The 23,191-nt window shown below is 45.3% G+C and overlaps 2 protein-coding genes across 2 annotated transcripts in view; one reads left to right on the top strand and one right to left on the bottom strand.

Annotated features, from left to right (window-relative positions):
* The first annotated feature begins 1,484 nt into the window (after nt 1-1,484).
* On the top strand, nt 1,485-19,730 carry LOC311133311 (zinc finger protein ZXDC-like). Its single transcript, XM_084166812.1, has 10 exons — nt 1,485-3,520; nt 6,180-6,332; nt 6,700-6,778; nt 14,602-14,732; nt 14,839-15,009; nt 15,105-15,877; nt 17,138-17,222; nt 17,753-17,925; nt 18,171-18,272; nt 18,956-19,730. Exons 1-10 carry the CDS (start codon nt 1,489-1,491, stop codon nt 19,040-19,042), a joined length of 3,786 nt encoding a protein of 1,261 aa, XP_084022938.1. The 5' UTR covers nt 1,485-1,488; the 3' UTR covers nt 19,043-19,730.
* Nucleotides 19,731-20,352: 622 nt separating this feature from the next.
* LOC311134084 (cilia- and flagella-associated protein 100-like) overlaps nt 20,353-23,191 on the bottom strand; it is a gene marked incomplete at both ends in the record, with an annotated part of 19,407 nt that continues 16,568 nt past the window's right edge. The window contains 5 exons of the mRNA XM_084167675.1: nt 20,353-20,466; nt 20,753-20,843; nt 21,199-21,401; nt 21,724-21,859; nt 22,195-22,349. Of these exons, the coding sequence (XP_084023801.1) occupies nt 20,353-20,466; nt 20,753-20,843; nt 21,199-21,401; nt 21,724-21,859; nt 22,195-22,349 (699 nt within the window). The remainder of the gene's footprint in view (nt 20,467-20,752; nt 20,844-21,198; nt 21,402-21,723; nt 21,860-22,194; nt 22,350-23,191) is intronic.

The following is a 23,191-nucleotide window of genomic DNA, read 5'->3' as shown; positions in this document are numbered from 1 at the left end:
CTTGATACACATAGAAAACAGTTGAGCGTGAAAAACCCAGCAGCGTTGCATTGCCCATTCACCCTCTGAATGGCTACAGTCAAAAGGTCATAAAACAGCATACAAGAGACCACTGTATTCACATAGACATACTGCTACAACCACGAAAAAAGCAACAGCCTGACCGATTGGTTTGCAGTATCCAATACTTCCCCATTGCCAACAAAATACGTAGAGTTCTACACAGACATTGACGCGTCCTGCAACTACATGACCATTTTACTGATAAACCCCTTGTGGCTCTCAGAAGGAACACCAATGTCAGAGACAAACTGGTGCACTCTCTACACAAAACACTATCGATGGCCTCCCACTCCCTATCGGCCAAGCTGTTCCTGTTGCGCACAATCACAAAAACGGAAACAATTTCCCCATCCAAAAACCAATAGCCCATCAACCTGAAGAGCCTGAGTCTACGCTATCCAGTGCCCGTGCTCCATATTATACATCGGGAAGACCACACGCGCACTAAGAACACGGATCACAGAACACAAAAGCTCTATTAGACGCAAGGACGAGAACTATCCTCTAGCAGCCCACTTTAGGTCATTGACTGTGTGTTGGTGCTGAATAAAGTTCTGCGTTTATATTTTTGTTTGGTATATATTCTGTTAATAGTTCACTAAAGTTTATTGCAATGTACTGGCCGCCTACTCGTCTTCTTTCTTCCCTCTGAATGGCACACATACACTATCCATGTCTCAAGGCTTACAAATCCTTATTTAACCTGTCTCCTCTCCTTCAACTACACTGAACAGGTAGCATCAATAAGGGATCATCACTTTCACCTGGATTCACCTGGTCAGTCTATGTCATGGAAAGAGCAGGTGTTCCTAATGTTTTGTACACTATATATATATATATATATATATATATATATATATATATATATATATATATATATATATGAAAGTTAGACTATCAAGAGTTGCATTCACAGTTGACCTCAAAGTAATGAATGTGTAGGGCTGAGTAATATAGAAGTTACCATTCAAACATAGTAGACCACTAAATGTTTGTTTAATTTTTAAGATTGTCTTGTTCTCCTTTGACATTTTTGAATATTGTTTAAACTTTCTGTAGAATCGTTTGGCCAGAAATGAGCTTATAGTGGCACCTAGTGGTCCTCAATAACGCAATCACTGGTAATTAATAAAAACATTTAAAAATGCAGAAACTACTTTTGCTTTCAGAAAAAACTCATGACAATGATAATAACATGAATGTAACGAGTATATATTAGGGCATATTATGGCTTTTGAATATGGTTTTGAACTTGGTAAGATACAAATAGTTCCATTCCAATGGTTTGACATCTATTCCACAGTTTACTCCTCTTGGGAAATTCGGCCACGGTTCACGATAAACTGTGGAGTGGCTTTCCGGATCTCCTTCCACATTTGTGTGAAGGGCGGGCCTTTCATGCACTGCTGCTACAGGGATACCAAGATGGAAATCCAGGGGCTTTCTCATGCCCAAAATATTCACTATCAACATGGCGCCCCACGTAGAACAGGTTCGTCTCCGATTAGGACAACGACAGGGGCATGTTCTCTCTCCATTTCGAACGAGAACGAAGCACAGGAGGATTTGGAATCGTACGAACTGCAAAGTGACAACAACAACCACAATAGGCCAAGGACATCTCCATTTCGCCTACTGGCAGAAAATGGCAGCGTTGGCCTGCCTGTCTGCAAGCAGAACGGTAAAAACAATAGCCCACTTCAAACCCAAACAGCGAATGTGGGACTCCGTGACAAGAATACTTTGAAAGCGAGGGAACTGAACGCAAAACTACCTCCACACGATATTTTTAGGACTGGTTACAAATACGATATTGAAAGTGGGGATAACATATTGCAAATGGCGTTGCCTTTCTTTGCGGGGGAAGAGGAACAATATCAGCAACAGCAGCTGCAACCTCCGGTTTTACGGCAGCAACATGAAGACGGCGCCTTCCTGTTGCAGTCATTGGCGAGCGAGGGCACGGCGGCCTGTGGGAGCAACAGCACCGCTAACGCTAATAAAAACACCGAGGAATATTATGTGGTTTTCAACATTGTCCAAGAGGATGGTAATGACGCAGATAAGGACAGACTGGGAAATCCATCTAAAGATGGGGATACGATACGCGGTAAGATGAAGCTTGAACATTCCAAGATCAAAACATGTAATTCGATGGAGGTTCAAAGCACCAATGCTCTTATTGAATCTGATGACAATTTGAACAATTTAGCAGCAGAGGCCTTGAAAAGAACTGTTCATTTGTGTAGTTTGTTAAATTCCAGTTCAAATAGTGAGGCAACTGTAACTAATGAGAAACAGTCTGTGTGTTATGAAACGGAGAATGAAAACACTGCTTTGACAAACGAATATGGCGAGAACATATGTGGCCACCAAGTTTGCATTGAAAACATTGACAGTGACGCGCCTAACCAAATATCATCTCAGACCGAAGCTCAAGATAGCAGTGCCTTGATTTCAGAAAACACTGATATGGTGGAAATGAGCGACGCTATGGACTTCATTTCCGACGCTGGTAGGAGCCTATCCGTGTCTGCCAATGCAGATGGGACCCCCAACAGTGCGTCTGCCAACGAGACCTTCTCTGGAACCATCATGATAAACAACCAAAGCATCATAGTTACCATAGAAAACGGGATACTGACTCTAGCTGCACCTCCAGAGGGTTACACCCACAAAGACGACGGAATGGTTGGCTTGAAGGAACACCTTGGAATGAAAGACCACGAGGACATAGTGCTTCTCAACTATGACAGCGGGACCAAATCCATTGGGAAAATAAGCAACGTGGCGGTTATTCGGGCAGGTCACCACGAACAGTCTAGGCTGGGTTTGTCTGTGAGCGACTCCGAACTGGCTCTAGCTGACAACTGTTCACTGTCAGAGTTGGGTGCCTCTCTGGACATGTGCCCAGTCATCAAGCAGGAGAGCGGGACTCTGTGTGCCATAAGCGAAGGTGACTTGGTTTCCCAGCGCCCAGAGGGTTCTTCTGTCGACTGTGACGACAACGGCGACTTCCAGCCTGTCAGTGTCATCGGCGCTTCGGGACTCTCCAAGAAAGGTGCCTTGATCACGACATACCGCTGCCCCCAGCCAGGCTGCCCCAGCACCTTCGAAACGCGCCAAAAGCTCAAGATGCACCTTCTTAACCACACCGAGGACCAGAGGCCCTTTAAGTGCCCTTTTGAGGGCTGTGGCTGGGCCTTCACCACCTCTTACAAGCTCAAACGACACCTGCAGTCCCACGACAAGGTGCGGCCTCACAAGTGCGAGTGGGAGGGATGCGGCCGCTGTTTCACCACGGTCTACAACCTGAAGGCGCATGTGAAGCAGCATGACCAGGAGAACACCTTTGTGTGCGAGATCTGCAGCGAGCGCTTCCGCAGCGCCACCCGGCTGACCAATCACCAGCGGGCCCATTTTGAGCCAGAGAGGCCGCACAAATGCGAGTTTCCAGGTGAGGCAAATGTATTTTTAGTGTGGTTGAATTTGACTAGTTTATTTGTGTTAATGGAAAATACCACTCAAACTATTTTGGTGTTTGTTTCATTAGTCCACTCACTGTTGATACAGTCCTAAAATGTTTTGCATGTCAGCGGTCAAGTTTTCTAGATATAGGGGAGACGAGCTGGGAATGTTGGGAAGTCGGGCATCTTTCTAGAGCTCCGCCTTTCTGAACTGAACACTGACATCATGATTTGACCTTGTTTTTTTCAGAGTTACCAGTTGACTTGAAAGCACCAAGAGTGTCACTTGCCACATCATCATGATGATTCATTTTGCATTATCAAGGTGATGTGGCAAGTGACGCTATTGCTGCGTTAAAAAAAACTGGGAACTCTGAAATTGTTGACTTCAGTGTGTTCAAGACAAATGGGAACTCTGAAAAAATAGTTTTGAACTGTCATCCAACTCAGAATTCCAAGTCAGAAACTCTGGCAGCTTTCTAGAGCTCTGACCTGACCTCGTTTCTTTCCTGATTTTCCAGTTGAAAGTCCATTATCTTGAAAAATTGACTACTGACTTACAAAATATTTTGGGGCTGTACTAAGTGGAATAATCAAAAAATATAAATAAAGTATGTATATGTGTGTATACATACATACAGTACCAGTCAAAAGTTTGGACACACCAACTCATTCAAGTGTTTTTCTTTATTTTTACAATTTTCTACATTGTGGAATAATAGTGAAGACATCAAAACTATGAAATAACACATATGGAATCATGTAGTAACCAAAAAAGTGTTAAACAAATAAAAATATATTTTATATTTGAGATTCTTCAAATAGCCACCCTTTGCTTTGATGACAGCTTTGCACACTCTTGGCATTCTCTCAAACAGCTTCACCTGGAATGCTTTTCCAACAGTCTTGAAGGAGTTCCCACATATGCTGAGCACTTGTTGGCTGCTTTTCCTTCACTCTGCCGTCCGACTCATCCCAAACCAGCTTAATTGGGTTGAGGTCGGGGGATTGTGGAGGCCAGGTCATCTGATGCAGCACTCCATCACTCTCCTTCTTGGTAAAATAGCCCTTACACAGCCTGGAGGTGTGTTGGGTCATTGTCCTGTTGAAAAACCAGATGGGATGGCGTATCACTGCAGAATGCTGTGGTAGCCATGCTGGTTAAGTGTGCCTTGAATTCTAAATAAATCACAGACAGTGTCACCAGCAAAGCACCCCCACACCATAACATCACCTCCTCCATGCTTTATGGTGGGAACTACACATGCAGAGATCCTTCTTAATGCGTTTGAGCCAATCAGTTGTGTTGTGACAAGGTAGGGATGGTATACAGAAGATAGCCCTATTTGGTAAAAGACCAAGTCCATATTATGGCAAGAACAGCTCAAATAAGCAAAGAGAAACGACAGTCCATCATTACTTTAAGACATGAAGGTCAGTCAATCTGGAACATTTCTAGAACTTTGGAAGTTTCTTCAAGTGCAGTTGCAAAAACCATCAAGCGCTATGAGGAAACTGGCTCTCATGAGGACCACCACAGGAAAGGAAACCCCAGATTTACCTCTGCTGCAGAGGATAAGTTAATTAGAGTTAACTGCACCTTAGATTGCAGCCCAAATAAATGCTTCACAGTGTTCAAGTAACGGACACATTTCAACGTCAACTGTTCAGAGGAGACTGTGTTAATCAGGCCTTCATGGTCGAATTGCTGCAAAGAAACCACTACTAAAGGACACCAATAAGAAGCGACTTGCTTGGGCCAAGAAACACGAGCAATGGACATTAGACCGGTGGAAATCTGTCCTTTGGTCTGATGAGTCCAAATTTGAGATTTTTGGTTCCAACAACCGTGTCTTTGTGAGACGCAGAGTAGGTGAACGGATGATCTCCACATGTGTGGTTCCCACCGTGAAGCATGGAGGAGGAGGTGTGACGGTGTGGGGATGCTTTGCTGGTGACACTGTTAGTGATTTATTTAGAATTCAAGGCACACTTAACCAGCATGGCTACCACAGCATTCTGCAGTGATACGCCATCCCATCTGGTTTGCGCTTAGTGGGACTATCATTTGTTTTTCAACAGGACAATGACCCAAAACACACCTTCAGGCTGTGTAAGGGCTATTTTACCAAGAAGGAGAGTGATGGAGTGCTGCATCAGATGACCTGGCCTCCACAATCACCTGACCTCAACCCAATTGAGATGGTTTGGGATGAGTTGGACCGCAGAGTGAAGGAAAAGCAGCCAACAAGTGCTAAGCATATGTGGGAACTCCTTCAAGACTGTTGGAAAAGCATTCCTCATGAAGCTGGTTGAGAGAATGCCAAGAGTGTACTAAGCTGTCATCAAGGCAAAGGGTGGCTACTTTGAAGAATCTCAAATATATTTTGATTTGTTTAACACTTTTGGTTACTACATGATTCCATATGTGTTATTTCATAGTTTTGATGTCTTCACTATTCTACAATGTAGAAAAGAATAGGTCATTGACCACGTTTCCATGCTCAATTCTTTCGGAATAAATAGATGTACAGAATGAACTTTTTATATGCATGTGTGTATTCACTATTCATACTTATTGTCATTTGCCTTTCATTGTCACAAAGATTTAGTAGTCGCTTTTTTTCCTATGTGTGTCTCTTACCTCAGGCTGTGAGAAGAGCTTCATCACCTACAGTGCCCTGTTCTCCCACAACCGCACACACTTCCGCGAGACGGGCCTGTTCATCTGCACCTACCCGGGCTGCGACAAGCGCTACGACAAGGCCTGCCGCATCAAGATCCACATGCGCAGCCACACGGGTACGTCATAAGGATGGATATATGTTTATATAACTTTTCAAGAGGTCTCCGGGCCATTTACATTGTCAGGAGGGAACTTGCGTCATGTGTTGCATCCACCTGAAAATGTTCCATACTACATCAATAGATATATATATGGTAGTCCCTGTGTTTTTTTATGTTAGTTGGCTAAACACTTTACACAATCTAAATGAAAACAACCACAGATTCTTGTTGATCCAATGTGACTAACAGAACTGTCAACATTGACAGTGAAATATATGATATAGATATTATCAAAAGAGACAAAAATCCATGTTATGGTTGTTTGTTTCTTTCACCAGTAGTAGTTTCTCAGTCCTAGCCTAAGTCTCCCTTTCGGTTTCAGGCGAGAGGCCGTTCGTCTGCGACTCAGAGGCCTGTGGCTGGTCTTTCACCAGTATGTCCAAGTTACTGAGGCACAAAAGGTACCTTGACGCTGTCCCTCACTCAACTGTCCATCCCTCTGTTTAGGCATTGTGTATTGTGACAGTGTAGGTCCTGTGTTTTTAGTTTAGGGCCTCTCCCAACTGTCCTCCCAATTATTAATCCTGTGTGAAAGTATTGGATTTATCATTTAGAGTCAGACTCTTGTCTAATTGATAATAAAATAAAATAAAATAAAAATATATATATATATATATATATATATATATATATACACTGCTCAAATAAATTAAGGGAACACTAAAGTAACACATCCTAGATCTGAATGAATGAAATAATCTTATTAAATACTTTTTTCTTTACATAGTTGAATGTGCTGACAACAAAATCACAAAAGAATTATCAATGGAAATCAAATTTATCAACCCATGGAGGGCTGGATTTGGAGTCACCCTCAAAATTAAAGTGGAAAACCACACTACAGGCTGATCCAACTTTGATGTAATGTCCTTAAAACAAGTCAAAATGAGGCTCAGTAGTGTGTGTGGCCTCCACGTGCCTGTATGACCTCCCTACAAGGCCTGGGCATGCTCCTGATGAGGTGGCGGATGGTCTCCTGAGGGATCTCCTCCCAGACCTGGACTAAAGCATCCGCCAACTCCTGGACAGTCTGTGGTGCAACGTGGCGTTGGTGGATGGAGCGAGACATGATGTCCCAGATGTGCTCAATTGGATTCAGGTCTGGGGAACGGGCGGGCCAGTCCAAAGCATCAATGCCTTCCTCTTGCAGGAACTACTGACACACTCCAGCCACATGAGATCTAGCATTGTCTTGCATTAGGAGGAACCCAGGGCCATCCGCACCAGCATATGGTCTCACAAGGGGTCTGAGGATCTCATCTCGGTACCTAATGGCAGTCAGACTACCTCTGGCGAGCACATGGAGGGCTGTGCGGCCCCCCAAAGAAATGCCACCCCACACCATGACTGACCCACCGCCAAACCGGTCATGCTGGAGGATGTTGCAGGCAGCAGAACGTTCTCCACGGCGTCTCCAGACTCTGTCACGTCTGTCACATGTGCTCAGTGTGAACCTGCTTTCATCTGTGAAGAGCACAGGGCGCCAGTGGCGAATTTGCCAATCTTGGTGTTCTCTGGCAAATGCCAAACGTCCTGCACGGTGTTGGGCTGTAATCACAACCCACACCTGTGAACGTCGGGCCCTCATACCACCCTCATGGAGTCTGTTTCTGACCGTTTGAGCAGACACATGCACATTTGTGGCCTGCTGGAGGTCATTTTGCAGGGCTCTGGCAGTGCTCCTCCTGCTCCTCCTTGCACAAAGGCGGAGGTAGCGGTCCTGCTGCTGGGTTGTTGCCCTCCTACGGCCTCCTCCACGTCTCCTGATGTACTGGCCTGTCTCCTGGTAGCGCCTCCATGCTCTGGACACTACGCTGACAGACACAGCAAACCTTCTTGCCACAGCTCGCATTGATGTGCCATCCTGGATGAGCTGCACTACCTGAGCCACTTGTGTGGGTTGTAGACTCCGTCTCATGCTACCACTAGAGTGAAAGCACCGCCAGCATTCAAAAGTGACCAAACCATCAGCCAGGAAGCATAGGAACTGAGAAGTGGTCTGTGGTCACCACCTGCAAAACCAGTCCTTCATTGGGGGGTGTCTTGCTAATTGCCTATAATTTCCACCTGTTGTCTATTCCATTTGCACAACAGCATGTGACATTTATTGTCAATCAGTGTTGCTTCCTAAGTGGACAGTTTGATTTCACAGAAGTGTGATTGACTTGGAGTTACATTGTGTTGTTTAAGTGTTCCCTTTATTTTTTTGAGCAGTGTGTGTGTATGTATATATACATACACACACACACACACAGTTGAAGTAGTAAGTTTACATACACCTTAGCCAAATAAATTTAAACTCAGTTTTTCACAATTCCTGACATTTAATCCTAGTTAAAATTCCCTGTTTTAGGTCAGTTAGTATCAACACTTTATTTTAAGAATATGAAATGTCAGAATAATAGTAGAGTGATTTATTTCAGCTTTTATTTATTTCATCACATTCCCAGTCGGTCAGAAGTTTACATACACTCAATTAGTATTTGGTAGCATTGCCTTTTAAATTGTTTAACTTAGGTCAAGCATTTCGGGTAGCCTTCCACAAGCTTCCCACAATAAGTTGGGTGAATTTTGGCCCATTCCTCCTCAGTGTAACTGAGTCAGGTTTGTAGGCCTCCTTGCTCGCACACGCTTTTTCATTTCTGCCCACACATTTTCTATAGGATTGAAGTCAGGGCTTTGTGATGGCCACTCCAATACCTTGACTTTGTTGTCCTTAGGCCATTTTGCCACAACTTTGGAAGTATGCTTGGGGTCATTGTCCATTTGGAAGACCCATTTGCGACAAAGCTTTAACTTCCTGACTGATGTCTTGAGATGTTGCTTCAATAAATCCACATAAATTTCCTTCCTCGTGATGCATTACATTTACATTTTAGTCATTTAGCAGACGCTGTTATCCAGAGCGACTTACAGGGGCAATTAGGGTTAAGTGCCTTAAGGGCACATCGACAGATTTGTCACCTAGTCGGCTCGGGGATTAGAACCAGCGAACTTTCGGGTACTGGCACAACGCTCTTACCCACTAAGCTACCTGCCGCCATCTATTTTGTGAAGTGCACTAGTCCCTCCTGCAGCAAAGCACCCCCACAGCATGATACTGCTACCCCCGTGCTTCACGGTTGGGATGGTGTTCTTCGTCTTGCAAGCACTCCCTTTTTCCTCCAAACATAACAATGGTCATTATGGCCAAACAGTTCTATTTTTGTTTCATCAGACCAGAGGACATTTCTCCTAAAAGTACGATCTTTGTCCCCGTAGTCTGGCTTTTTTATGGCGGTTTTGTAGCAGCGGCTTCTTCCTTGCTGAGCGGCCTTTCAGGTTATGTCGATATAGGACTCGTTTTGCTGTGGATATAGATACTTTTGTACCTGTTCCCTCCAGCATCTTCACAAGGTCCTTTGCTGTTGTTCTGGGATTGATTTTGCACTTTTCGCACCAAAGTACGTTCATCTCTAGGAGACAGAACGCGTCTCCTTCCTGAGCGGTATGAAGGCTGCGTGGTCCCATGGTGTTTATACTTGCATACTATTGTTTGTACAGATGAACGTGGTACCTTCAGGCGTTTGGAAATTGCTCCTAAGGATGAACCAGACTTGTGGAGGTCTACAATTTCCTTTCTAAGGTCTTGGCTGATTTCTTTAGATTTTCCCATGATGTCAAGTAAAGAGGCACTGAGTTTGAAGGTAGACCTTGAAATACATCCACAGGTACACCTCCAATTGACTCAGATAATGTCAATTAGCCTATCAGAAGCTTCTAATGCCAGACATCATTTTCTGGAATTTTCCAAGCTGTTTAAAGGTACAGTCAACCTAGTGTATGTAAACTTCTGACCCACTGGAATTGTGATACAGTGAATTATAAGTGAAATAATCTGTCTGTAAACAATTGTTGGAAAAATTACTTGTCATGCACAAAGTAGATGTCCTAACCGACTTGCCAAAACTATAGTTTGTTAACAAGAAATTTGTGGAGTGGTTGAAGAACGAGTTTTAATGACTCCAACCTAAGTGTATGTAAACTTCCGACTTCAACTGTATATGCTACCGTTCAAAAGTTTGGGGTCACTTAGAAATGTCTTTTTTTTTCGAAAGAAAAGCAATTTTTTTGTCCATTAAAATAACATCAAATTGATCAGAAATACATTGTATACCTTGTTCATGTTGTAAATGGCTATTATAGCTTAGGGAAACAGCTGATTTTTTATGAAATATCTACATAGGTGTACATAGGCCCATTATCAGCAACCATCAGTCCTCTGTTCCAATGGCGCGTTGTGTTTGCTAATCCAAGTTTATCATTTTAAAAGGCTTATTGATCATTAGAAAACCCTTTTGCAATTATGTTAGCACAGCTGAAAACTGTTGTGCTGATTTTAAAGAAGCAATAAAACTGGCCTTCTTGAGACTAGTTGAGTATCTGGAGCATCAGCAATTGTGTGTTCGATTACAGGCTCAAAATGGCCAGAAACAAAGCACTTTCTTCTGAAACTCGTCAGTCTAGTCTTGTTCTGAGAAATGAAGGCTATTCCATGTGAGAAATTGCCAAGAAACGGAAGATCTCGTACAACGCTGTGTACTACTCCCTTCACAGAACAGCGCAAACTGGCTCTATCCAGAATAGAAAGAGGAGTGGGAGGCCCCGGTGCACAACTGAGCAAGAGGACAAATACATTAGTGTCTAGTTTGAGAGATAGACGCCTCACAGGTCCTCAACTGGCAGCTTCATTAAATAGTACCCGCAAAACACCAGTCTCAACGTCAACAGTAAAGAGGCGACTCTGGGATGCTGACCTTCTAGGCAGAGTTGCAAAGAAAAAGCCATATCTCAGACTGGCCAATATAAAGAAAAGATGAAGATTGGCAAAAGAACGCACACTGGACAGAGGAAGATTGGAAATAAAAAAAGTTATGGACAGACAAATCAAAATTTGAGGTGTTCGGATCACAAAGAAGAACATTTGTGAGACGCAGACCAAATGAAAAGATGCTGGAGGAGTGCTTGATGCCATCTGTCAAGCATGGTGGCGGCAATGTGATGGTCTGGGGGTGCTTTGGTGGTGGTAAAGTGGGAGATTTGTACAGGGTAAAAGGGATCTTGAAGAAGGAAGGCTATCACTCCATTTTGCAACGCCATGCCATACCCTGTGGACGGCACTTGATTGGAGCCAATTTCTTCTACAACAGGACAATGACCCAAAGCACAGCTCCAAACTGCAAGAAATAATTAGGGAAGAAGCAGTCTGCTGGTATTCTGTCTATAATGGAGTGGCCAGCACAGTCACCGGATCTCAACACAGTCACCAGATCTCAAACTATTTGAGCTGTTGTGGGAGCTGCTTCACCGTATGGTACGTAAGAAGTGTCCATCAAGCCAATCCAATTTGTGGGAGGTGCTTCAGGAAGCATGGGGTGAAATCTTTTCCGATTACATCAACAAATTGACAACTAGAATGCCAAAGGTCTGCAAGGCTGTAATTGCTGCAAATGAAGGATTCTTTGATGAAAGCAAAGTTTGAAGGACACAATTATTATTTCAATTAAAAATCATTATTTGTGACTTTGTCAATGACTACATTTCCTATTCATTTTGCTATATTTCCTATTCAAACTCATTTCATGTATGTTTTCATGGAAAACAAAAAGTGACCCCAAACTTTTCTCTGGATAAGAGCGTCTGCTAAATGACTAAAAATGTAAATATATATATATATATACACACACACACACACACACACAAAACTCAGCAAAAAAAGAAACGTCCCTTTTTCAGGACCCTGTCTTTCAAAGATTATTTGTAAAAATCCAAATAACTTCACAGATCTTCATTGTAAAGGGTTTATACACAGTTTCCCATGCTTGTTCAATGAACCATAAACAATTAATGGACATGCACCTGTGGAATGGTCGTTAAGACACTAACAGCTTACAGACGGTAGGCAATTAAGGTCACAGTTATGAAAACTTAAGACACTAAAGAGGCCTTTCTACTGACTCTGAAAAACACCAAAAGAAAGATCCCCAGGGTCCCTGCTCATCTGCGTGAATGTGCCTTAGGCATGCTGCAAGGAGGCATGAGGACCGCAGATGTGGCCAGGGCAATAAATTGCAATGTCCGTACTGTGAGACGCCTAAGACGGCGCTACAGGGAGACAGGACGGACAGCTGATCGTCCTCGCAGTGGCAGACCACGTGTAACAACACCTGTACAGGACCGGTACATCCAAACATCACACCTGTGGGACAGGTACAGGATGGCAACAACTGCCGAGTTACACCAGAACCGCACAATCCCTCCATCAGTGCTCAGACTGTCTGCAATAGGCTGAGAGAGGCTGGACTGAGGGCTTGTAGGCCTGTTATAAGGCAGGTCCTCACCAGACATCACCGGCAACAACATCGCCTATGGGCACAAACCCACCGTCGCTGGACTAGACAGGACTGGCAAAAAGTGCTCTTCACTGACAAGTCACGGTTTTGTCTCACCAGGGGTCATGGTCGGATTCACGTTTATCGTTGAAGGAATAAGCGTTACACCGAGGCCTGTACTCTGGAGCGGGATCGATTTGGAGGTGGAGGGTCCGTCATGGTCTGGGGCGGTGTGTCACAGCATCATCAGACTGAGCTTGTTGTCATTGCAGGCAATCTCAACGCTGTGCGTTACAAGGAAGACATCCTCCTTCCTCATGTGGTACCCTTCCTGCAGGCTCATCCTGACATGACCCTCCAGCATGACAATGCTACCAGCCATACTGCTCGTTCTGTGCATGATTTCCTGCAAGATAGGAATGTCAGTGTTCTGCCATGGCCAGCGAAGAGCCTGGATCTCAATCCCATTGAGCACGTCTGGGATCTGTTGGATCGGAGGGTGAGGGCTAGGCCCATTCCCCCCAGAAATGTCTGGGAACTTGCAGGTTCCTTGGTGGAAGAGTGGGGTAACATCTCACAGCAAGAACTGGCAAATATGGTGCAGTCCATGAGGAGGAGATGCACTGCAGTACTTAATGCAGCTGGTGGCCACACCAGATACTGACTGTTACTTTTGTTCAGGGACACATTATTCAATTTCTGTTAGTCACATGTCTGTGGAACTTGTTCAGTTTGTCTGTTGTTGAATCTTGTTATGTTCATACAAATATTTACACACGTTAAGTTTGCTGAAAATAAATGCAGTTGACAGTGAGAGGACATTTATTTTTTTGCTGAGTTTATAGAGAGAGAGAGGGAACAAAAATATAAACGCAACATGCAACAATTTCATAGATTTTACTGAGTTACAGTTCAGATAAGGAAATCAATCAATTGAAATAAATGTATGGATTTCACATGACTGGGCAGGGGTGCAGCCATGGGTACAGCCATGGGTGGGCCTGGGAGGGCATAGACCCACCCACTGGGCAGCCAGGCCCAGCCAATCAGAATTAGTTTTTCCCCACAAAAGGGCTTTATCACAGACCGAAATACCCCTCAGCCCCCCCCCCCCCCCCCCCCCCCCAGACGATCCCACAGATAAAGAAGCCGGATGTGGATGTCCTGGGCTGACATGGTTACAAGTGGTCTGCGGTTGTGAGGCCGGTTGGACTTACTGCCAAATTCTCTAAAACAACGGTGGAGGCGGCTTATGGTAGAGAAATTAATATTAAATTCTCTGACAACAGCTCTGGTGGACATTCCTGCAGTCAGCTTGCCATCAAAACTTGAGACTTCTGTGGCATGGTGTTGTGACAAAACTGTACATTTTAAAGTGGCCTTTTATTGTCACCAGCACAAGGTGCACCTGTGTAATGATCATGCTGTTTAATCAGTTTCTTGATATGCCACACCTGTCAGGTGGATGGATTATCTTGGTAAAGGAGAAATGCTCACTAACAGGGATGTTAACAAATTTGTTAACAAAATGTTTGAGAAATAACCTTTTTGTGCGTATGGAAAATTTCGGAGATCTTTTTATTTCAGCTCATGAAACATGGGACCAACACTTTACATGTTGTGTTCATATTTTTGTTCAGTGTAGTAAAATGGTCATTTATCAGACTCTTTTATTCAAAGTATCTCGCAATTACAAAACACAACAAGTTTCATGTGTCCCTTTCTGGAATGCCATCAAGCCCATATCTGAAACCCCGGAGGCATGGGAGTAAGAATTGTATTCTATTTGTATATGTATTAAAAATAAATTGAACCTTGAACCACATTGGCCCCCCCCCCGACTGTGTTTTCAGGAAGCACGACGATGACAGGCGCTTCACCTGCCCAGAGGAGGGCTGTGGCAAGTCCTTCACCCGGGCAGAGCACCTCAAGGGCCACAGCATCACCCACCTGGGCACCAAGCCCTTTGAGTGCCACGTAGATGGTAGGTGTCACTCATTTGTGCCACTGTCACTTTTTTAATATGTCTGGTCATTTTCTAGATGTAGGGTTAATTGAAACATGCATTTGCCCTATTTACTGTGTTGTAGGCTGCAGTGCCAAGTTCTCAGCGCGGAGCAGTCTGTATATCCACTCGAAGAAACACAAGCAGGACGCTGGCAGCCTGAGGACGCGTTGCCCCGTGGCCAACTGCAGCAAGCACTTCTCCTCCTGCAGTAGCCTGAAGAGCCACATGCTCAAACACCACCACCTCAACCCCGGTAAGGAACACACACGCACGCTGTTCCTCAAGAAAGACATGCTCAAACACCCCCACTGCCTGTGTAATGACTTTGTGTCTGTCTCCTCCAATCAGACGTGCTGAGCCAGCTGGAGGCCACTCCCACCCTGACCCCCAGCAGCGAGCTTGTCAGCGCCGCCACCACCACGGGAACCGTCCCAGGGGTCACCGGGGGCGACCAGCTGGCCCACCTGGACCTCAGCTCTCTGTTCTCTGCTGTGCCCGGGGGTCCCTCGCCCACCATCCACGGGGTCGGGGTGCCTGTAGGCGCCACAGGGCCTGCAGGCGCCTTCGCCATGGACCTGTCACTGGTCAGCTCAGGAATCCTCACCATCAACCCGGCCTCGGTTGGCTCAGCCCTGTGCACGTCCGGGCATGGCGCCACCGTGGCCAAAGCTTCCTTGGACCCGCTCATCCTGGCGGCCGGGGAAGACATGGTCGGGGGAGCCCTCCCTCCTCGGGGTACCCTCAACCTGGACAACGTGCAGAAGGTCACCCCCGAGGCCCTAGGCTCACTCACAGTCCTCACCATGCAGGCTGCTAGCTCCTCCGCGGACCACCACACCCTCAGCTCCTCCAGCGCCCTGTCCACCGAGCCCTCCCCCTCAAACCTGGCTGTCCCCCCCGGGCCCGAGCTCCTCTCGTCCCACTCTAAGGTGGCTGAGGCTGGAGGGAGCAGGGGTGTCGGCAGGCCTCTGCTGGGCTGTGTGGAGGTGCTGGGGCAGCAGGAGGGGGGCAAGGTGCTGACCCAGTGTGTGTTCCCGGGCCATGACGGTGGCAGCTCGTTCAGCCTGCAGAAGGAGTCCGAGCTCAGCCACAGCTCAGCCGTCTTACCCTACTCCTTCCTGGTGAGTGGCTCGCTAACTAACACTCTGGTGAGTGGCTCGCTAACTAACGCTCTGGTGAGTGGCTCGCTAACTAACGCTCTGGTGAGTGGCTCGCTAACTAATGATCTGGTGAGTGGCTCGCTAACTAATGCTCTGGTGAGTGGCTCGCTAACTAATGCTCTGGTGAGTGGCTCGCTAACTAATGATCTGGTGAGTGGCTCGCTAACTAATGATCTGGTGAGTGGCTCGCTAACTAACGCTCTGGTGAGTGGCTCGCTAACTAATGATCTGGTGAGTGGCTCGCTAACTAATGCTCTGGTGAGTGGCTCGCTAACTAATGCTCTGGTGAGTGGCTCGCTAACTAATGCTCTGGTGAGTGGCTCGCTAACTAACGCTCTGGTGAGTGGCTCGCTAACTAATGATCTGGTGAGTGGCTCGCTAACTAATGCTCTGGTGAGTGGCTCGCTAACTAACGCTCTGGTGAGTGGCTCGCTAACTAATGATCTGGTGAGTGGCTCGCTAACTAATGCTCTGGTGAGTGGCTCGCTAACTAATGCTCTGGTGAGTGGCTCGCTAACTAACGCTCTGGTGAGTGGCTCGCTAACTAACGCTCTGGTGAGTGGCTCGCTAACTAACACTCTGGTGAGTGGCTCGCTAACTAATGCTCTGGTGAGTGGCTCGCTAACTAACGCTCTGGTGAGTGGCTCGCTAACTAATGCTCTGGTGAGTGGCTCGCTAACTAACGCTCTGGTGAGTGGCTCGCTAACTAACGCTCTGGTGAGAGGCTCGCTAACTAATGCTCTGGTGAGTGGCTCGCTAACTAATGCTCTGGTGAGTGACTCGCTAACTGACGCTCTGGTGAGTGGGCTCGCTAACTGACGCTGTGGTGAGTGACTCGCTAACTGACACTGTGGTGAGTGGCTCACTAACTAACGCTCTGGTGAGTGGCTCACTAACTAACGCTCTGGTGAGTGGCTCGCTAACTGACGCTCTGATTACAAGTTCCCCTTCAAAGCACTGATGAGTGGATTAAATAGAACAGTATCATATTTAATCTCTATCGATCTGTTTTTGGAATGTGCAGACTCACTAGTATACTCTTATTTGAAGTTGCTCTTTATAACCACAGATCTCGAGTCAGATCTCCCTACCACAAACCCATTTGACATCAATCCATTTAAGGTCTGACATCCGTTGAGATGAGATGTTATTGTTATGTGTCCTCGTTTGGAGTCACGGCAGTTATTTTATGCGTCCCATTTTTCCCTTTCTGTCTTGTAGGAGAGTAGTGGTTCAGCGCGGACCGACTACAGAGCCATCCAGCTGGCCAAGAAGAGGAAACGGAGAGGACCCTCCGTCTGCTCAGGTACATTATAACACTCAACTCCGTCATGGGTCTGCTCAGGTACATTATAACACTCAACTCCGTCATGGGTCTGCTCAGGTACATTATAACACTCAACTCCGTCATCTGTCTGCTCAGGTACATTATAACACTCAACTCCGTCATGGGTCTGCTCAGGTACATTATAACACTCAACTCCGTCATGGGTCTGCTCAGGTACATTATAACACTCAACTCCGTCATCTGTCTGCTCAGGTACATTATAACACTCAACTCCGTCATGGGTCTGCTCAGGTACATTATAACACTCAACTCCGTCATGGGTCTGCTCAGGTACATTATATAACAACTCCGTCATGGGTCTGCTCAGGTACATTATAACTCTCACTCAACTCCGTCATGGGTCTAGAATAGAACAGGAACAATTTCCTTGGTGGCTGCTTATTGAGCAATGTCCTGGCTAGCATTTGTTTTGGAGCAGTGCATGTGGAAACTGATTGAACCAGCTGGTGGTGCATTCAAAAGCTGTTTTGTTGTCATTGTCTTCACAGCAAGCTCAGGATTGGGCCAGAGGAAGAGTAAAGGCGGGAAGGCCAGCAGCACTTCGGCGCCAACGGTTCCCACAAGTGCCCGTTTTGGTGAAGGTTCTGCAGCAGCCAATGGGGGGCTGACTATCCGTGACCCTGTCACAGGGGCCCAGTATGTTCAGATTCAGCTCCTGCAGGTGAGAAGGTTCTCTAACAGAAACACTTAGAATGCTGTTAAAAAAAACTCTTTCAACATTTCTTTCTATAATGCACAGAGCAGAATGCCAAGGTGAAGGCATGTATTACAGGCCTAAATAAGAGTGTGTCCGCTGGCAGGGGCCACCTGGCTATATGGAGAAGGTGCTTTTGTATCCACGCATCTGACCTTTCTATCCTTTTGAATGTGATGAATGGATTCATATAAAGTATTTGTCTGTGTCAGGATGACCCGGCCAGCGAAGGGGACCTAGCCTTCCAGCTGAGCTCCCAGCCTTCCAGCTCCCACTCCCAGCTGACCGTGGACCTGCCAGTCAACATCCTACAGGTGAGTACTCCCCATGAGATCATAAAGTCATTTCTTAGGACCGTTTCTTGTACAGAATGTAGAAAATCTAGACACTGGTATGGTGCTGGAAATGATGAATATGAGGTTTAAAGTGGTGAAGAGTCTCTTTTTAACTGGACAAAACAAACTGTCCAAACAGTCCTGTGTAGCTCAGTTGGTAGAGCATGGCGTTTATAATATAATAATAATATGCCATTTAGCAGACGCTTTTATCCAAAGCGACTTACAGTCATGCGTGCATACATTTTTTTTGTGTATGGGTGGTCCCGGGGATCGAACCCACTACCTTGGCGTTACAAGCGCCGTGCTCTACCAGCTGAGCTACAGAGGAAATACAGGGTTGTGGGTTCGATTCCCACGGTGGGCCAGTATGAAAATGTATGCACTCACTACCTGTAAGTCGCTCTGGATAAAAGCGTCTGCTAAAATGACTAAAATGTAAAAAAAAAAAAATATGTAGTCAGATAGGTAGTGAGCTGCCAGTTTGAGTGAAAACCACTGCAATCCTGAAATGGAGATGTTTTACAACTAAAGATGGAAGGGATTTAGGCAAAACTTTTACTTAGGTCTGTATTTGAATGTCAGCGATTGAGGTGTGTTTGCCTGTACTGTAATTGTAGAAATGAGAAAGAAATTAGTAATTTCTGTCTGCCTTTCCTCAGGAACCTCCTGCTATGACGGAGGACGACAACGGCTCGGACAACTCCCAGTTCACAGGAAGCACCATCAACCTGCAGGACCTGGAGTGAGGAGGAGAGAGATGAGAAAGTTATGTACATCTGGGATGTGGATGAAGTGGAACCCAGAACCAAATGCACCTTGGGAAGAATTGAATGATAAATGAAATGAAAGTTTAAATTTGTGGAATTTTTTCCACTCACTTTTTCCTGTATTTCTGAAATCCTGTTTGTACCACAATCATGTCTTTTAAAGAGAGACTGTCGTTTTGCACATCCATTAGATCCCTCGTGCTTCTAGTCAAACTGTGACGTCTTGTCGGTCTCAGCTACGGTGCCACGTTCTGAATACTCATACACAGTGTGCTGTTGTCAGAGCTTCTGTCTACAATGCCTTACAGACATGACGTACTGTACTCGCATCCATTTAGCATACGCTTTCTGTTTGTTAGACTTTTATGTAGTTTTTACTTTTTGGTGGTGGGTCGGGGTCAGATGTATTTTTCTACAGCTGTGTCTTATGAGCTATGTAGGAATGAGACACGTGTGCGTTCCATGTTCAAAACGTTGCCGGTCCACTTGTTTATAATATCTGTAATGCTTATCTATATGTGACGACTTCCATCTAGTTATTGTTTATAATATCTGTAATGCTTATCTATATGTGACGACTTCAATCTAGTTATTGATTAGCCTTGTTTTACAAAATGGCTCAATCCAATTGACAGGAATTTAAATAAAGGATTGAAGCACAATTCAACATTTTATTTTGTACAATAAGCATATTTTTGTGTTATGGACTAATGCAGATTTCTATCTGGCTCTCCTGGATTATAAAGATTTTAGGTTCCCATTGAATTCCCCAAAGAGGCTAGAGTAGTCAGTCCATCCAAGCAGTCAGGCCATACAACTGCTATTCACATATAAGGTAAATAAGAAGCACAATAAATGAATAAAATGTAGTCTGGTATGGTAAAATCTAATTCTATTAAATATGTGGGGAGAGCACTCTCCACCTGCCTCATAAAGCTCTTCACCAAAACAAAGTCCACGTGCTATGAAAAAACAAACATGTATGCACTCACTAACTGTAAGTCGCTCTGGATAAGAGCGTCTGCTAAATGACAAAAATGTAAAATGTGCTCCACCACCGCCTCAAAATAAACCTCCAGCCAGTGCAAAAGAAGTAGGTCCTATCCCATCATGTGACATCACCAGCGCCCAATAGTGTCGTTGTAAAAGCCATACTTATACCCGTCATACCCCAAAATGTATAAAGTCAGTATTTACAGTGACTCAGTCACAGCCCACAATAGGCCAAAACAGAGATTAAATGAGTTCCGGTCAGTTGTGGCGTATGAGGCCGTGTTGTGACTCGGCCCTTAGGTGTAGAAGTAGAGCTGCTCCTCTTTCTCCTTGTCTGAGATGTCATACACCTGGCTGGTCTTCAGCTTGCGGGCAAGGCGCTGTGATCTAGCCATCAGTTTCTTGACAGTCTAGAGAAAAAGGCCTTATGTTAGCATCGGCAAATAAAGAGAACACAATGTTATGGTTTCTTTAGTACAATTATACGAAATTAACTCTTGACATGTATACAATTGTATTGTACTAGAACAGCCCCCCTGGTAACTAAACCAATGGCTTAGTTATGCAATATAAACTCATTTAGCCTATAGGCATCTAATGGAAACTTAATGTTACACATAGATTTTCGGGCAGAAAACTTAACTTTGGCCTATAGGATTGTCATGGTGTAGTGTTGAGGCAGGTTGTGTGACTGACTGTTTTCTTGACGTCAGCCTGGGCTCTCTCCAGGGCCCTCTTCAGCCTCTCCTGGTTCTGCTTGTCCTGACGCATCTTCTCATCACGCATCCTGGGGAAGGGAAGGAGGAAAGGATTATGGGGAGGAAAATAGGAGAAGGGTAGATTAGTTTAATCTAAACGGCTCGATATGTTTCAAACAAAAAATAAAAGAATCTGCTCTGGTACCCAGCTACCACATGGAACATGAAATGTAACAGGGCCCATGTCCAATTGCTGCCTATGACGGCAGCACAGACCTGAGTTTCTTCCTCTATGCATCAACTAACTACGTTAATTAACTAACCAAAGGCCACTAGGCAGAGCCTAAAGCTTAAAGCCGTGGACATAGAGATTTAAATGGAATAGGGCCAAAGTGACTAGCCTATATGACGGTCCTACGAGGCTGTGTTCCAGCTCTCGCGTACCTGAACCTCCTCTCCTTTTCCTTGGCCCTCTCGGCCAGCACCAGCCGCTCCTTGGGGACGATCTCCACGTTCTCCAGCAGCTCGTCCAGGCGGCTCTCGATGGCCTTCAGCATCTGCAGCGTGCTCAGGTTGGCCTCGCTGTCACCCATGCAGCCCCGGTACACCTCCTCTACCTTAGCGCCCAGGGAGTCAAACATACCCTCCTACAGAGTAGAGGAGGAGAGAGAAGGAGAGATAGGGGGAGAGAGAAGGAGAGAGAGAGGAGGAGAGGGAGATTGGAGGAGAACAAGAGAGCGAAATATCTATGTGATCTAAGGCCAATGACTGGCTCACAACTGGTATTAGCATGTCCTCTGATTCTCTGCATAACTCCTCCAGTGACCTGTCCCATTTCCCACTTTGGGTAAAAGTTGTCCGTAGTCACAGATCTATTATCTGCTTACTTTCCCAAAATCCTAATATCAACCATTGTGGATGGACGTAATCTAAAATGACCTTAGATCAGCAACTTTCTTTTTTTCCTACCTGGTCGTCCGACTTGTACTTCCCAAAGTTGAAGAGGCGGGCCCTTAGCTCCAGCTCGGCAGCCCGTTCCTTCTCCCTCTGGATGGTGTGGGTCATGATGTCTATCTGCTGGGTCAGCTGGTTGGTCTCCACCTCCCTTCAGAGAGGGGGAGGGATGGAGTGGGGGATGGCGTGCACACACATAGAAACGAATGCAGGTGAGGAAAGAGAGAGAAGGAACTATAGAGGGTAGAGTGTTGACATAAAACCTTGCTCTTGTCAATGTCAGTCAACATAATTTCTCGTCCTCCTTTTTATAAGTGAAGTCCGACTGTACGAGCATCCAGATTATGTAGCGATCAACTCTGCTATACCATTGAGTTCTAGCCTATCTACAATAACTTTATGGTAGTCTCTACATTCACTTTCATCTTGGCCCTCTCTTCCCTCTCTATCTACCTCTGACCTCTAACCCCTGCAAGCCTTTCTTACATCTTCTTGCGGTTGTAGTCCATGACCTGTCGGAACTCCTCCTGGGCCTCTTCGGTCTCCCTGGAGTTCTGGATCAGAGAGAGGTTCTGCTCCTCCAGCTCTGTCAGCAGCTCCAGCAGCTGCCAGGGGTCCCTGAAGTACAGCTCCGGGTCCTCCTGCAAGGGGCGACAAACACCACACACAGATGACATAGACTTCTTTCAGGGTAAGTGGAAAACTAAGGGTAAAGTTTATAGAACATTGAAGGGAAAGATATCCTTTAACAGGAAGCTAGGTGGCCTAGATGGAGTAGTGGGGTTTGCGTTCAGCATTGTCAGATTTGGGGTGGTTTTCCCAGATTAATCCTAGTCATGCTCTTAAAAATAAAGGTTAAAGTTGGAACCAAATAAGGTTCCTCAGAGCGATGCCATAGGGGAACCATTTTAGGTTCTCTGAAGAACCTTAAATTAGATGGTTATTTGAAGAACCATACAAAACTCTAGGTAGAAACAAAAAACAGAAATGTTTCAGCCCTCCAGGAGCAGAATTGAATAGTCCTGCTGTAGGGTCTTGAGACTTATTTGCATATTTCCCATGGTGCCTTTCAAGTGAATTTTTGAGTTACGAGTACCACCTATGACTGTGTTTGCTAGTGACAGAGACACGGTTGTTGCATTAATTCATTTTCATTCTTGTGGCCTTCACCAAGTGAGATACTAAGTAAATATGAGAGGACTATTAGACTACCTAAAGGATTTAAACTATAAACATTATTTCAGTAATGGGTGCAATAAATCCAAGTAACAGATTGGACTAGTTTAGAAAAATCTGTTATTTATATTTGAGTAGCATAAGATTAAATAATAAATAAATGTACATGCAAAAACTGATATTGAAACAAACAATTCTAAAAATCAACCTGCAATAGAGCATGCTCGAAAATATGATAATGATGGGCGTGGTTTTGGTCCAACTCTGGTTATTAACACCAACACTGGGGTTCTTTAACACCACGGAG

The sequence above is a fragment of the Coregonus lavaretus genome (genome assembly GCF_964263955.1).
Source record: "Coregonus lavaretus genome assembly, chromosome: 8".
In the NCBI taxonomy this organism is placed as follows: domain Eukaryota; kingdom Metazoa; phylum Chordata; class Actinopteri; order Salmoniformes; family Salmonidae; genus Coregonus; species Coregonus lavaretus.
The sequence above is the reverse complement of the archived record's forward strand: the minus strand, read 5'-3'. Positions and strand labels throughout refer to the sequence as shown.

Bases quoted from the DNA above. Each gene is read 5' to 3' on its own strand.
- LOC311133311 (XM_084166812.1), top strand. From the start codon at position 1,489: ATGGAAATCCAGGGGCTTTCTCATGCCCAAAATATTCACTATCAACAT. The intron at 3,521-6,179 runs GTGAGGCAAATG...CTCTTACCTCAG, and splicing joins GCACAAATGCGAGTTTCCAG to GCTGTGAGAAGAGCTTCATC. The intron at 17,926-18,170 runs GTGAGAAGGTTC...TGTCTGTGTCAG, and splicing joins TTCAGATTCAGCTCCTGCAG to GATGACCCGGCCAGCGAAGG.